At 34.5% G+C, this 14,375-nt stretch overlaps 1 protein-coding gene across 7 annotated transcripts in view; it reads left to right on the forward strand.

Moving 5' to 3' along the window:
• Tasp1 (taspase 1) overlaps nucleotides 1–14,375 on the forward strand; it is a 207,608-nt gene that overhangs the window by 176,023 nt on the left and 17,210 nt on the right. For all 7 annotated transcript variants that reach the window (XR_016538586.1, XM_090351979.1, XM_090351978.1 and 4 more), the window contains one exon: nucleotides 7,847–7,920. Coding sequence is in view for 6 of the 7 variants with exons in the window: in XM_090351979.1 (XP_090208105.1) it covers nucleotides 7,847–7,920 (74 nt within the window). In the remaining variant the exon portion in view is untranslated. Of the gene's footprint in view, nucleotides 1–7,846; nucleotides 7,921–14,375 lie in introns of those variants that run through there.

Here is a 14,375-nt window from a genome sequence, read left to right on the forward strand (position 1 = left end):
TTTAGATGACTATATTTGAGCAACCTCTTTCCTACTTCTCCCGGGTTTAATTGTAAATCAAGACCAACTGATAACTAATTTTGACAGATTTTTCGAGATAAACTTCACCTTTGAAACAAATTTTGCTACTCATTTTAAAACCTTGATTGTTTTGGCACTTTTTATTTCAAATGAAAACTCCTCGGGGAAGTTTTCAGATATAGTTTTGTTTTGTTTGTTGGATTACTCTTGAGCACAGAAGACTTTGACCTAAATATGTGCTCAGCATGAATAAGCTATGAACTTAACACACTTTGTAAGATTTGGTTATGTTTTAGATAATCATGAGACAAGAAGCATTAGATGAAATTCATATCATGAACAATTAAAAGCATACAGTAACATCTTACTACATTAAATTTCATTAGTTTATAGAATATCCTAATTGAAACAGTAGAAATTAATTCTTCGTAGAGGTACATATTAAATAGATAATCAAAATTTATCTGGGAATTTTATAAAGGTACATAAAAACATCAGAGTTTAGAAGTTTCAGAAGGTATTTGTTGTGAAAATTAGATTGATTCTATACACATCCCTTAGCCAGTTTTCTCTATAGTAGCAGCTATGGTTTCCACTTAATATTCTTTCAGAGCGATCTCATATATTTATAAACATTTTCATATGTAGTCCTTTTTCATTTGTTTTTCACAGAAGTATTAATAGTGTCCCTATTGGTCATTTTCCACATTATCTCTTTTAAAGCTGATCTATCTTGTAGATTTGTATATTTTTCGAACTATGTCATGTAATGAATTCTAAAGTCAACTTAGTAAGTCACAAGCAGAATATTTTATTTTTTTCATATATTTTTATTGTAATTAATAGAAGGGTTACATTATATTCACCAGATAGAAGGTGCAATACTTCACATACATTGATACCCTTTCTCATGTCTTGGTCCCCATTTCCCTCCCCTCCACCCCCACCCCTCATTTTATTTTCCCCCCTTCCCTATCCAATTTCAAATAACCAGATATGCATTTAGCCAATATATCAGATAACAAAGTGAGATACTGTAACAATATGAGATAACCAAGGGACAGCAAAAGAGATGAGAGATAACATAGTACATTAAGGACAACAGTCACTCATTATATGGTTTTAAGCAGAATATTTTAAACAAGGCAAGTAGCTATGAAAATCTTGTTGAATAGATTCAATACAGTTAAAGATCAAATTTTTTTTAGAAATTTTAGTTACAAGTAATTAAGTTTGGAAGTGTGTGTGGGGGGGGGTTAATTTTTTTTTTACTGTGACTTGTGCTCCAAAAGAAGTTTGGAAAATACCCTGGTGTCGATGAATCTATATTACTTGTATAGAGATTCACCATTCGTTTTTTGACAGTCTATTGTATAGAGTACTACAGTTATTTATATGTTCACCTGCCAATGAGAAATTCAGTTTTATTGCTAATGAAAGATTCTTCAGTTAATATCATTTACATATGATATATAGTACATACATTTGTGTGTATATACATGACAATATTCATAGCATAATAACTTCATATCATTTTTGTCAAAGGTCCATATGTAAATTTTAATAGAAACAGTTGTTATTCCTAAATGTCATATTTGTTAATATTCCTAGTTGCTAGAATCTATTTCTAACACTCAATATTCTCAGTAGTTTTTTATTTTTTTTTTGCCAGTCCTGGGCCTTGAACTCAGGGCCTGGGCACTGTCATTGGGCCTTCTCAAGGCTAGAGCTCTATCACTTGAGCCACAGCACCATTTCTGGCTTTTTTTTATGTATGTGGTGCTGAGGAATTGAACCCGGGTCCTCGGGCATGCTAGGCAAGCACTCTACCACTAGGCTAAACTCCCGGCCCCTTTCAGTAGTTTTATAGTCATACATGTGAGAGTGGTCAAATTTTTTAATTTAATTGTTGGAGTAATATATAGAGGGGTTACTGTTACGTTTGTCAGGTAGTGGTTGCGTTACTTCTCACACATCGATAATCCTTTCCATAATTTTGTCCCTCTTTCCCACCTCCTCACTCCCTCCCCCAGACACTTTTTGAATTCAGGTAAACAATGTGAGCTTCCCCCTTCTTGTTTCAGGTCTCAAACTGTAAAGGTGCTCTTTTTATGGTCTGTTTAGTTTTATGGCTTCTGAATTTTTAAAATTTGTGTAAACTTGCCTCCAAACATGATGTTTCAAGTGTTTTGAGGTACAAGAAAGGGGTAGTGTTTTATAGCAAAGATGCACATATTGCATAAGCTTCCCTCAGGCATGAGTTATCATGGTACTGACTGAATTCATTGTTAATAGTTCAGCAGTATGGCACATCTCGGAAAAGAATAAGGAATTTACCAATCTGTATGTAAGGCTGTTTCAGAAAGTGCTAAAGAAACTTAGAAGAAAAGGTATTGACTAGAGAGCAGCTTAACTTTGTAAATTTTTGAAATACCTTAACAATTTACAAAAAACCTACAGTGGACAGATAGACAAAATTTAAGGGAATATTACTTAAGTTCTTAAAAATATCAAATCCCTTTTTGTTAGTATTTATTTTTATTCTCAAATATATTCTGTTTTTATTCATTTTGTTATTTTTCTAATTACTATCTTTAAGAAGTTGTACAAAAGTTTTGATTCAACACATCACCTTATGCATATAATACATCTTGTATCTTCTACAATGTCAAATGTTATCTTTCAAAGAGAAGAGATTGTGAAATGCTATGTCAACAAAAAGCTTGTGTATTTAAATATTTAGGAAACAATACGGAAATGACTTTTTTGTAGAAAAATGAACATGGTATTAAGAGATTTCCTCTGTATAGTTTTATTTATTTATTTATTTATTTATTTATTTTTGCCAGCCTTGGGGCTTGAACTCAGGGTTTGGGCACTGTCCTTGTACACTTTTTGCTCAAGGCTAGTGCTCTACCACTTGAGCCACAGCACCACTTCTGGCTTTTTCTCTGTATGTGGTACTGAGAAATTGAACCCAGAGCTTCATGCATGCGCGGCCAGCACTCTACCATTAGGCTACACTCCCGACCCTAGACTTCTTTTTTAATAATTTGTTTTTATTATCTTTAAGTAATTGTACATAGGGTTTTAGTTCAACATGTTAGTTGGAATTTCCCTCATTTTTCCTCTACTTCATCTACCCTAACCCGCCCCCCCCCTCAAGTTACCAGGTTCCATTTTCACAGATATTTATTATGACTGTATTCACCCACCATTTCTTTCTCCATTTGTCTCTGATTCCTCATTATAAGCCCTGCCCCTTCTCAGGCAAAAAGTGTTTCACTATCCTTGTATTCACTTCATTAAACGATTAATTGTTCAGAGGAGTTAAACCATGGGAATTCACCTCTCTGTATAACATACTAGCGTCAGATTGATTTTGTTTATATTATGGTCCTGTGTGTATTTTCACGTTTTTGTTTTAGATATAACTTGGCACATCTAAGAGAGTTAGTATTTTATCATAAAGAAAACGATATTGCCAGGCATCAGTGGCTTGTGACTATAATCATAGCTACTAAGGAGGCCGACATTTGAGGATTGTAGATCAAAGTTAGCTTACATAGAAAAGTCTGGACAACAAAACAGAGACTTAGGTGATAAACCTAGGACTCTTATCTAGTAAACTACTGAGAAAAAGCCAGAGGTGGAGATTTGTCTTGAGCAGTGCAGTGCCAGCCTTAAACAAAAGAAGCTCAGGAACAGTGTCCAGACCTTGAATTCAAACCCCAGGACCAACACACACACACACACACACACACACACACACACACACACACACACACACACACACACACACACACAGTGCATTATTTACTTGTAAGAAATATGTATTAAAGTAAGTTTAAGCAAAAACACATAAGTGTATTTATTAATAAGTTGTTAAAATGTTATGACAAGAATTCCTCAGGAGCCTGTCCCTCCTTTATCTGCCCTAAAAGCAATTAATTTGTGTACCATTTGCTAATTCAGTGTTCATCATAACTTTATAAAACATAACTACTGGGGATTACAAGACTGAGTTTCTAAGTTTCATATTCCCATCATTATAAAGACTGTTCTTTTTTTTTTACCATCACAAATTCAATGTTCTTTCAAATCATTTTATATCTGAATTTTGGCTGTTCAGTAATAGTACATTGTAGTCCTAATTATGTTTCTTTAGCATGAATAATGTACATCTTTTCATATGGTTTAGAGTTACTCTCTTTGATTCTGTTTTTTTCTTTGAGTTTTGTCTTTTTCTACTTGATTTGTAGCAAATTTATATGCTGTGAAAATTAGCGCTTTTTGGTATGAATTGTAAATTTTTTTTCAAAGTTATCATTCATGTATATATATTTCAGTGCAAATATATCAATCCTGGCATTTATGACCTCCAGGTGGTATTATAATTTTAAAACATTTCCTTAAGACATACTAAAATATTTTAAGAATTGTGTTTGGTGTTGTAGTCCTTTGGTGTGTGTAAGGAATTTGATTTTCTTAGTATGAAATACTATTTATTTTTGACCATGTTGATTGAATTCTTAGTAACAAAGCAATGGAAGAATCCAGGCTTACAGATCTAAGAACTCAGCTTGAATTCTAGTATGTGTACTTACGAGTATGACTTTAACTATGCTCTGTCCCTTCTCTTAGCCTTCATTTCCCCATGCAGGCTTTGCTAAATTTATAGAAGACAATGCCTGACTCATAATAGACTCTCAATAGGAAAAGTTCTTTTTCCTCCTCCGTTTCTGACACCCTCTACCAAGGAATGATTTATAAAATTAACTTTTATTATGCAGGCACTAAAACAATAGAACACGGCCAGAGTTTGACCTAGTGGTAGAGTGTTTGCACAAAGACCTATGTTTTATTCCTCAGTACCACTTACACAGAAAAAGCTGGAAGTGGTGCTGCGGCTCAAGAGGCAGAGCTCTAGCCTTGAGAAAGCCCAAGGACAGTTCTCAGGCCCTGAGTTCAAGCCCCAGGATTGGCTAAATAAATAAATTAAATAATAGAACAATTTCTTTTGAAGATATTCTATAATTTAAATCAGAGAAAATTAGTTCAACTTTCTCAGGCTATCCTGACCTAACTTGTCACTGTATACTGACTTGAATTATTGGTATTAAAAAATAATGTGCCAGTACAATTACAACTTCTTTTTTGGTGTGGGAATGATAAATACTTGTGAAAGCAGAAGATATTTCTAGATAGTTTCTTTAAGTGCTTTCAAATTCTATGTATAGAAACTTTATCGAAAACTCTTCAATCTGAAAACTAATACAGTCAATGAACCCATAGTTATTATATTTTTATGAATCTATGTAATTTATAACTATTTACCTACCTATTTCATTGTCTGAAAATAAGGCTACCTTTTCAGAGGGGAGAATAATAAAGTTAAAAATAATGAAATTTTCTTTCCTTAATTTTTTGAGTAAAGTGTTTTTATCCACTACTTTTATGATTATGTGGACTTTATTTCCAGGTCTGTGTAATTCAAAGTTTGTATATTTTTTTATTATTTTATTGTCGGGGTAATATATAGAGGGGTAACAGTTACATTCATCAGGTAATAGGTGCATTACTTCTCGAACATTGATACCCCTTCTCATGTTTTTGTTCCCTTTTTCCTACCCCCTGCCCTCTAGGTTGTGTATTTGTTTATCACTAATCTTTGGCTCATTCCTGAATAGTAAGATTTGGAGCAAAATGACTATTTATAATTATAGTAATGTCTTAACTTTGTATTTAAAAAAATTAATGTCACTGCTCTATGAGTACTTCAGTGAGAGGGGATCCTTTGCTCTATTAGGTGATTTAGAATTTTCCAAAATTCCAGCCTTTGTCAGGACTGTAGGATTTTTGAAGTTCAAAGCAGATGTGTGTGAAAGGAAAAACATCTGGTGGTGAGAACTTGCTTCATTGCCCAGTGCTGTTTTCCTGAGTTCTTTAGCCAAGTATCTGCAAGCAGGTTGGCAGGTTTGATAATTAATTAATGACGAGGGAATGAACTATGTATTTGAGTAACTCAGTTTTGCCCCTCAGTGCTTCTTTCTTTCCCATGTGTCTGGCAAAGCTTTCAGAATCTAGGAACCTCTGGTCCCACAGTTGTGTCTCAACTCAGACACTTGTTTTTAAGCATATTTAGCTCAGAGACATAAACAGATGGATAGTCTGGAACTGACAGAGCTTAACATTGAGAAATGTAGCCTACTGTCAAGGACATCAGAAATTTTTATTGGAAAATTGCATCAAGATTTAAGGAAGAATTTTGGTAGCTATATACTTGATATTGACAGTTTTATACGTATTTCTGTATTTATGAATTGTTCTTTTTTTAAAATATGTAATTTATATATAATTGGATACTTACAGAAAGGTTGAAAGGATGACAGAAGGGATCTTCATAATTGCTTTTCTTAGATTGCCCTGCTGTTTTTATTTGTACACACACACACACACACACACACACACACACACAAAGTATATGTTTTCCTTGAACCATTTCAAAGCAAGGTAGAGAAACCAAGTGTATTTCTTAAAATCAAGATCATTTTTCTAAATGATCACATTTTAAACATCAAAACCATGTCATTTAATATTAGATAACCATTTTCAGATACCATCACTTCTTGCAATATGTCCATTGTAATCTCCTGCATCATCCCAATCTAGGAATATATATCTCAGGATGGATGGCATTTTTCACTTAGTGTCATGTCTCCTTTAAACAGGAGCAGTTTCTCAGTTTCCTCCTCCTCCTCCTCCTCCTCCTCCTCCTCCTCCTCCTCCTCCTCCTCCTCCTCCTCCTCCTCCTCCTTTTTTACCTTGACAAATTCAAAGAGTTCAAAACATGTTATAGAGAATGTGGTTCTATCCATGTGTTTCCTTATTCAATTTTGGTTATGCATTTTTAGTAAGTACACCCTGCAGTGGTGTCATGTCCTAAGGTCAAAAGGCACATAGTTTTGATTTGTGGCTTAATTGGTGAAATTTGTTTTATCATCTAAACTGGAGTGTATCAGGATTTTCTTTTCATAGTGGTCTTACACTCTCTCACCTCCCATTTTACAGGAATTTTTAAAGGTACTTTTAAAGAAGCCTACCCTTCTACAACTCTTCACCTACTAATTTGAGCAACCTTATTTTTTTATTTATTCTGCATTTTCTCGTTAGAAAAAGCTTGTATTCTCCATCACATGTTTCTTCATTTCATTTATTTGGTTTTTATTTTGTTTAGTGGTTATAATTTACTATTTTTATTTATTTGATATAAACAGATTTGGCCAGTGAAAGCTCTTCAACTGACTGTGGTTCTTTTAGTTAACTTTTCATCTTTTCTGAACAATATCTAACTCTCTGGCACAAAATAGTACAGATTACTTTTATATTTTTTATGTCTCACTCGGGAATCAACATTTCTCTAAGAAATCCTCATTCCTTTACATGGAGAAAGATATTTAGCAACTATAGACTTGGTGTGCATGTGTATGTATGTGTTTTTGTTGAATATGACATTTACTAAATCATTGTGTACAGTATATATGAGAGCTTGTGTAATTAATGTTAAAAGTTTCAAATAAGAACATTTTATTTTATATGTAATAGTCATAAGTTTTGACAAGAAAGATATACATTTTTCATTTCACAGTAAGTGGCACTACATAGTTTTGAGTACTAAATCATTCTGACATTTATGAAGGAGCAAATGGAAAGTAAGGAGCTGAGTGTGTTAAATATAAGCTATCTTTAACTGTACTATTAAAATGCAGAAATTTATTTTCCATCTGTGATTTGAATGTGCCTATTTGTGTTCTCTTCCATTCAGTGGAATTTCTGTGGAGCCACACAACAGAGAGCATGTGTGTTGGATATATGTCAGCCCAGGATGGGAAAGCTAAGGTAAGAGGGAAAAACTGGGTCATAACCTGAAAAACTTCTATCCATTGCATAAGCTTCTCACAAGCTAAGTTGTGGATGAAATTTTTTCATCTCCTCCTTGCACAGTGGGTTTATGATCTTTATACAAGCTGATTAAGCACAGTTAACAATTCCAAAAAGGCAGTAGATCCTTCCCCCTTCTACCCCATTGGTGATAGAGCAAGAAAAATTAGGAAAATAAAACAAATTTTTCCATTCTTTTGCTCTTTTTTTATTGTAAGGATGATGTACAGAAGGGTTACAGTCACATAAGTAAGGTAATGACTAGTAGTGTTATCCCCTCCCTTTTTTCTTCTCCTCTTCTCCCCATCATTTTGCTTTTCTTTTCTCATCATGAATACTTGGAATAGAGGAAATAAGATTGGGAAGAACAAGGATAAACAAAGCAGTTGAGCTGACATAGATGAGTGAATAGTTTCTAACTAATGCTGGCATAGATAAAAGAAACAAAGGCAATATGAAATTAGCCCTAGGAAAGCATATCTACATGTTTGAAAGCAGAGTACAACCTGGCTCATTTGCTCTTGTCTCACCTGGCATGCTCCCAGCAGGATATCTTCATGGCCAGAGCCAAAGGGCTTTGCCTCTGTGTGCCATATGTCCTTAACAGATGTCAGTCAGCAGTTCTTAAGTGGCCTGGCCTCTGTGGACTCTTGATGGTTGATCCTAGGAGTAACAACATTCCTTTGTAGATTAGTTTTATACTTGTCTCACAATCTTATTCATGAAAACTTTAGGAAAAGCATATGACTTGGCATTAAAGTACCTCAGTTGCAAAGCTGTAAAGTGAAACAGTCTCACTTTTTTTTTTAAATAAAGGAACTGATTTACTTTCTATACCTAGAAATCATGTAAGGAAATGATATGCAAGGAAATGATATCAACCATTTACAACAGATTGAATTACTAAGTAAAGAATAAATGCAGTAGAGTATACAGTTATGTGTCACATTTTTGTCACACCAGACAGTGGTCTCACAAGATTTTATATTGCCTTGTGATGCATGGACACCTTAAGCATGTCTAAGTATATACCATGATGTTCACTCAATGCTGAAACTACAGTCAATTTCTTAGAATGTACCCCTGTCATGAAGCCGTCTAGCTACCCAGGAACTGAGATATGAGGATTGTGGTTTGAGGCCAGCTCAGAAAGGAAAGTGCATGAGTCTTTCATTTCTAATTATCCACCCAAAACGCTAGAAGTGGAGATGTAGCTCAAGTGGTAAAAAAAAAATCTCAGCAACCAAAGCTCTGAGTTTAAGCCCTAGAACCAGTCAAAAAACTAAACAAGCAATCAGACAGACAGACAAACAAAACAAAACAAAAAAACCACCATACCATTTTAAAGTTGTGGGTTCTTTTGCTCTGCTTTCCAGAAATTTCCTTCATTGTCTTTATTGCCAAACTCAGAAACTAAACCCACTTTGGTATTTGACCATTTTCTATAAGCTAGTTTTGTTGTGCTTAATTCAAGTTAAAGACATTAAAAAGCTTACCTCAGAATCATGCTGTTCAACAAAGGTGGGTTATAATTATTAATCACCGTGACCAGAATCCATATATAATATGAACATGGGAAGGTTCTTTTAATTTTTTTTACTTTTTTAAAAGAATATTCTTATAATTACATCATTTAATTTCTAAACCCCATCTGTAACATAAAGAGATTACTTTATGTAGAGCAAAATTAGGGTATTGATACTTGTTGGATTTTTTAAATGTTGCCCATAGAAGATAGGTAATGAACAGTTTTTCATAAATACCCAGTATGTAAGGACTATTTTAATAAAACAGATATTTAACCTGGCATGTAACTTATTCAAGTATAAAGCCTTAAGTAAAATTGGGTTTCTTTTATACGCAGAAGCCACTTTTTATACCAACAGTAAAAATACTGTTATAAAGATTAATCCTTGAGGCGGAACAGGCAATTTTGTAGTTTTAATGTGTTTCTCTAGAGATTTATTATTAGTTGTGGTAAAAATAATAAGTATGTAATGGAGAAACCAGGCAACACCTCTAGTGTGTGGTCAGAGTTAATACTGCCAGTGAGGGACAGAGGGACAATGTGTATTCTGGAAACCTGAGAAGGACACAGCATGAATACTACACACAGCTTGTATAGTATTCCATCTAGAAGAATGGAATTTGAATCATCAGACAAATAGGAAATGAGGAGCATGTATGAAGAAAAATGTCAGTGCTATAAAAACAAAAGTTGCACAAATGTTCCAGATTAAACAACACTAAAGAGATGTGATAACAAAATGCTACCACTGGTTTCTGTGTGGAATGGGAAAGTGCTATCAGTACATTGGGATATGGATGATAAGAAAAAGAATTGCATCATTGTCAAATTTACTGATGTTAATAACTCTACTGTGGTGTATGGAGAAACAGTCCCATTTTAAAGGAAATAACATGGAAGTATCTAGAATTAAAGGGCTTTAGTATATGTAATATCTTCTCAGTGGTTCAGAAAGAAATGTGGATAGATGGACAGAAAATTAGAAAGTAAATGGAGCAAAATGTTAATTCATGAACCTTGGTAAAGGATCTATAGATGTTTCTTGAACTATTAGGTAATTTCGAATTTTTTCAAGTAAAAAGTTTGAAAATATATAATTTGCATATTTGCATATTATGGCAGATTTTGTTGTCTGAGCATTTCATTTAAAATGATGTAATTGAAGAAAATGTTACCTTTGGTTTATAACCAAGTCTAGCCCGTGGTTAATTACCTTCCTCCTGTTTTCTGTTTTCTGTTGTTTTTTTTTTTTCATGTTGAATCTTTTCACTGGAATGACTAAAAAGAAATATTCAAAGAAGGGCCAGGAGTTTGGCCTAGTGGTTAAAGTGCTTGCCTAGCATGCGCGAAGACCCGGGTTCGATTCCTTGGTACCACATACATACAAAAAAGCTGGAAGTGGTGCTGAGGCTCAAGTGGTAGAGCTCTAGCCTTGAGAAAGTCCAAGGACAGTGCTCAGGCCCTGAGCTCAAGCCCAGGACTGGCAAACAAAAAAAAAAAAAAAAAAAAAAGAAATATTCAAAGAACACAATGCCATTTTTTTTTTCTTTTTTGCCAGTCCTGGGCTTGAGCTCAGGGCGTGAACACTGTCCTTGGACTTTCTCAAGGCTAGAGCTCTACTGTTTGAGCCTCAGCATCACTTCTGGCTTTTTTCTATGTATGTGGTACCGAGGAATTAAACCTGGGTATTCGTGCATGCTAGGCAAGCACTCTACCACTAGGCCAAATCCCCGGCCCCCACAATACCTTTTTATAACAGCGTATGAATTCTTCATATAGCAGGAAGTCTTATTTTATGGCTGGCTCTAAGAGGGCCTTTTCATTATCAAATACTATCACATTTTATTTCTTAGAATGATATTCAGTCTTTTATTTGTATTTTTTTTATTCATTTAACAAATATTTATTTATGATAGTCTCCTGTCCCACCTTTTAAGATCTGTGCTACCTTTGAGGGATGGTACTGAAATAGGATAGGTCATACTCATGCCATTATTTCCCTTGAATTAGTTATGTGGCACTGTGGTTTAAGTGGTAAAATGTTAGTCCTTTTTGTTGTTGTTTTTGTCCATTAGGGGGGCTTGAACTCTGGGCTTGGGCACTGTCCCTGAACTCTTCAGCTCAAGGCTACTGCCCTACCCGTGGGCCTGGTCGTTGTCCCTGAGCTCTTCAGCTCAAGGTTACCACTCCTATCTCTTGAGCCACAGCCCCACTTCCAGTTTTCTAGTGATTAATTGGAGCTAAGAGTCTCATGGTTTTTAGTACCTAGGCAGGCTTTGAATCATGATCCTCAGATCTCAGCCTCCTGAGTAGCTAGGATTACAGGTAGAATGTTAGTCTTGACAACAGAGAGGCTCAGGGACAGAGCCCAGGCCCTGAGTTCAAGTCCTAGGACCAGCAAAATAAAAAGAAAATTAGAATTATGTCCATTCAAGCCGGGCACCCGTGGCTCATGCCTGTAATCTTAGCTACTTAAGAGGTTGATATCTGAGGATTACAGTTCAAAGCCAGCCTGGGCACGAACATTCTTGAAATTCTTCTCTCCAGTTAACCACCAGAAAACCGGAAGTGGTGTTGTAGCTTACCATGGTAGAGCCCTTGCCTTGAGCTAAAGAGCTCAGGAATAGTGCCCAGGCTCAGAGTTAAAGCACATGACAAAAAAACAAAAACAAAAAGATGTCTGTTTGAAACTTGTATATTATTATTGGTATTATTCATATTAAAAATTAGAAAAACTGTAATGCCCATGAACTGATGAACAGATAAAATGCAATATCTTTGTACAATGGAATATTTTTAGCTATAAGAAGAAATGAAGTGCTTATACATACTGTAACCTGTATGAACCTTGAAAACATTATGTAAACTGAAAGAAGCCATAGAAGGCCCAATATTTTATGATTCTGTTTATATGAAATGTCTAGAATTGACAAATCCATTGAGACAGAATATAGATTAGTGGTTGCATGGGGCTGAGATGTGGAGAGTATGGCAAAGGAATATTCTAATTACAGAGTGTCTTTTTGATGTGATGAAAGTGTTTTAAGATTAGAAAGCTATATAGCTTTGCAAATCTACTTCAAACCATAGAATTGAACATTTATTTAAAATGAGGAATTTTATGGTACATGGATTATATCATTAAAGCAAGTAAAAATATCAACCAGTATTATCTACTATATTACCAAATTAAGGGAAAAATAATTATGTATGCCTTGATACTATGTGATCATTTCAAATTCCATTTATTATAAAAATGCCAAAACCAGATGAGCATGGTAACATAGTCCTGTAACCACAACAGTTAGGAAACTTGGATGGATTTATATCCCTACAATCCAGGGATATAAATGAATCAATCAGTGAATGAATCTTTCTTTGCCTGAGTGAATAATGGGTAAATGAACTTTTTTTGGTCAGTTGTGGGGCTTGAAATCAGGGCTTAGACACTGTCACCCAGCTTTATTTGCTCAAGGCTAGAGTTCTACCACTTTGAACTACAACTTCACTTCTGGTTTTCTAGTGGTTAACTGGAGATAAAGAGTCTCACTGACCTTCCTACCTGGGCTGGCTCAAACCAGGATTCTCAGATCTCAGCCTCTTGAGCCACCGATACCAGGCTAAATGAACTTTAAAAAAATGTTATTGTCGGGATAATGTATAGAGGGGTTATAGTTACATTTGTTAAACTTTTATGATCCTCAAAATACCACACACTGAGAAACTTCCTAATAAAGGCCATCTACCAAAAATCATGGTATTCAGTAAAACACGAAACCTGTTTTCCTTTTACACATTGAGAACTGCTAAAGAGCAAGTTCACTCTCATAGCTCCTATTCAGTATTTACTGAAAATTTCTAACCAGCACAAACAAGAAAAGAAAAGATAAAGGTTGGAAAACAAGTAAATACTTGTTATTCTTTGGTGATATGAATTGAATCTGATCACTTATATGTAAGACATGTTACCTGAAAAACTACAAAAGCTCAATGAGAGAAATGAAAAAAAGTGGAAAATATGTTCTTGGATTAGAAAATTCAAAATGTTATAATGACTATTCTTTCCCAATGTATCCATAGATTAAAAACAAGCTTAACCAAAATTCCAACACTTAAAATAAAAAAATGAAACCAACAGTGTGGTTTCAAAATGTATCTGGCAATTCAAAGGACCTAGAATTACAAAAATCAGCTTTAAAAAGAAGATCAAAGTTAAAGGACTTATCCTACCAGACTTTCATGGCTCAGCATAAAGCTACTGTAATCACAGCACTGTTCCTTGACAAGAGACACCCCCACACGTCAATGTACCAGAAGCTCTGAGATCAGCAGGTTTAGTCTTCTGAAGTTTCACAGAATCCTTAAAGGAAAGAAACTTCCAAATTTGCTGATGCATTCAGGCCTACCAGACACTGCAGAAATGATCAAAATCTTTTCTTAGAACTATGGCTGGAAATGTGTTTCTCAAGAAAAAAAATAAGATTTATTCAGAGTAGCCAATGATATTACAGGTCGTGTGAGAGGAAACCATTGTCTTTTAAAATACTCCCAAAATGGCAAATAAGAAAATGGACACTTAAAAAACCACAACAAACTCTCATACAATATTGTTTACAAAATGAGAGAAAAACTTAGGTAGACAGTTGTCTCTTCTAATAAATGCTCTTGGTCAGATTCTTCTCAAGCTTATCCAATCGTGAACTTTTAAGGCACCTTAATTAAAACATTTTTAAATGTTAGTATATTAATTTGCTCTGATACTCAAGCATTACCAGATCTGAGCTATGAAAACATATTAAGCTATCATAGGTTTCTCATATTTTTTATTTTATTCTATATAAGATAGATTTTATCAAGCAGAATTTGTTTTAGAGAAATGGTTTTT

The sequence above is a fragment of the Megascapheus bottae genome, chromosome 18 (assembly GCF_031878675.1).
Source record: "Megascapheus bottae isolate mThoBot1 chromosome 18, mThoBot2.hap1, whole genome shotgun sequence".
NCBI classification, from domain to species: Eukaryota; Metazoa; Chordata; class Mammalia; order Rodentia; family Geomyidae; genus Megascapheus; species Megascapheus bottae.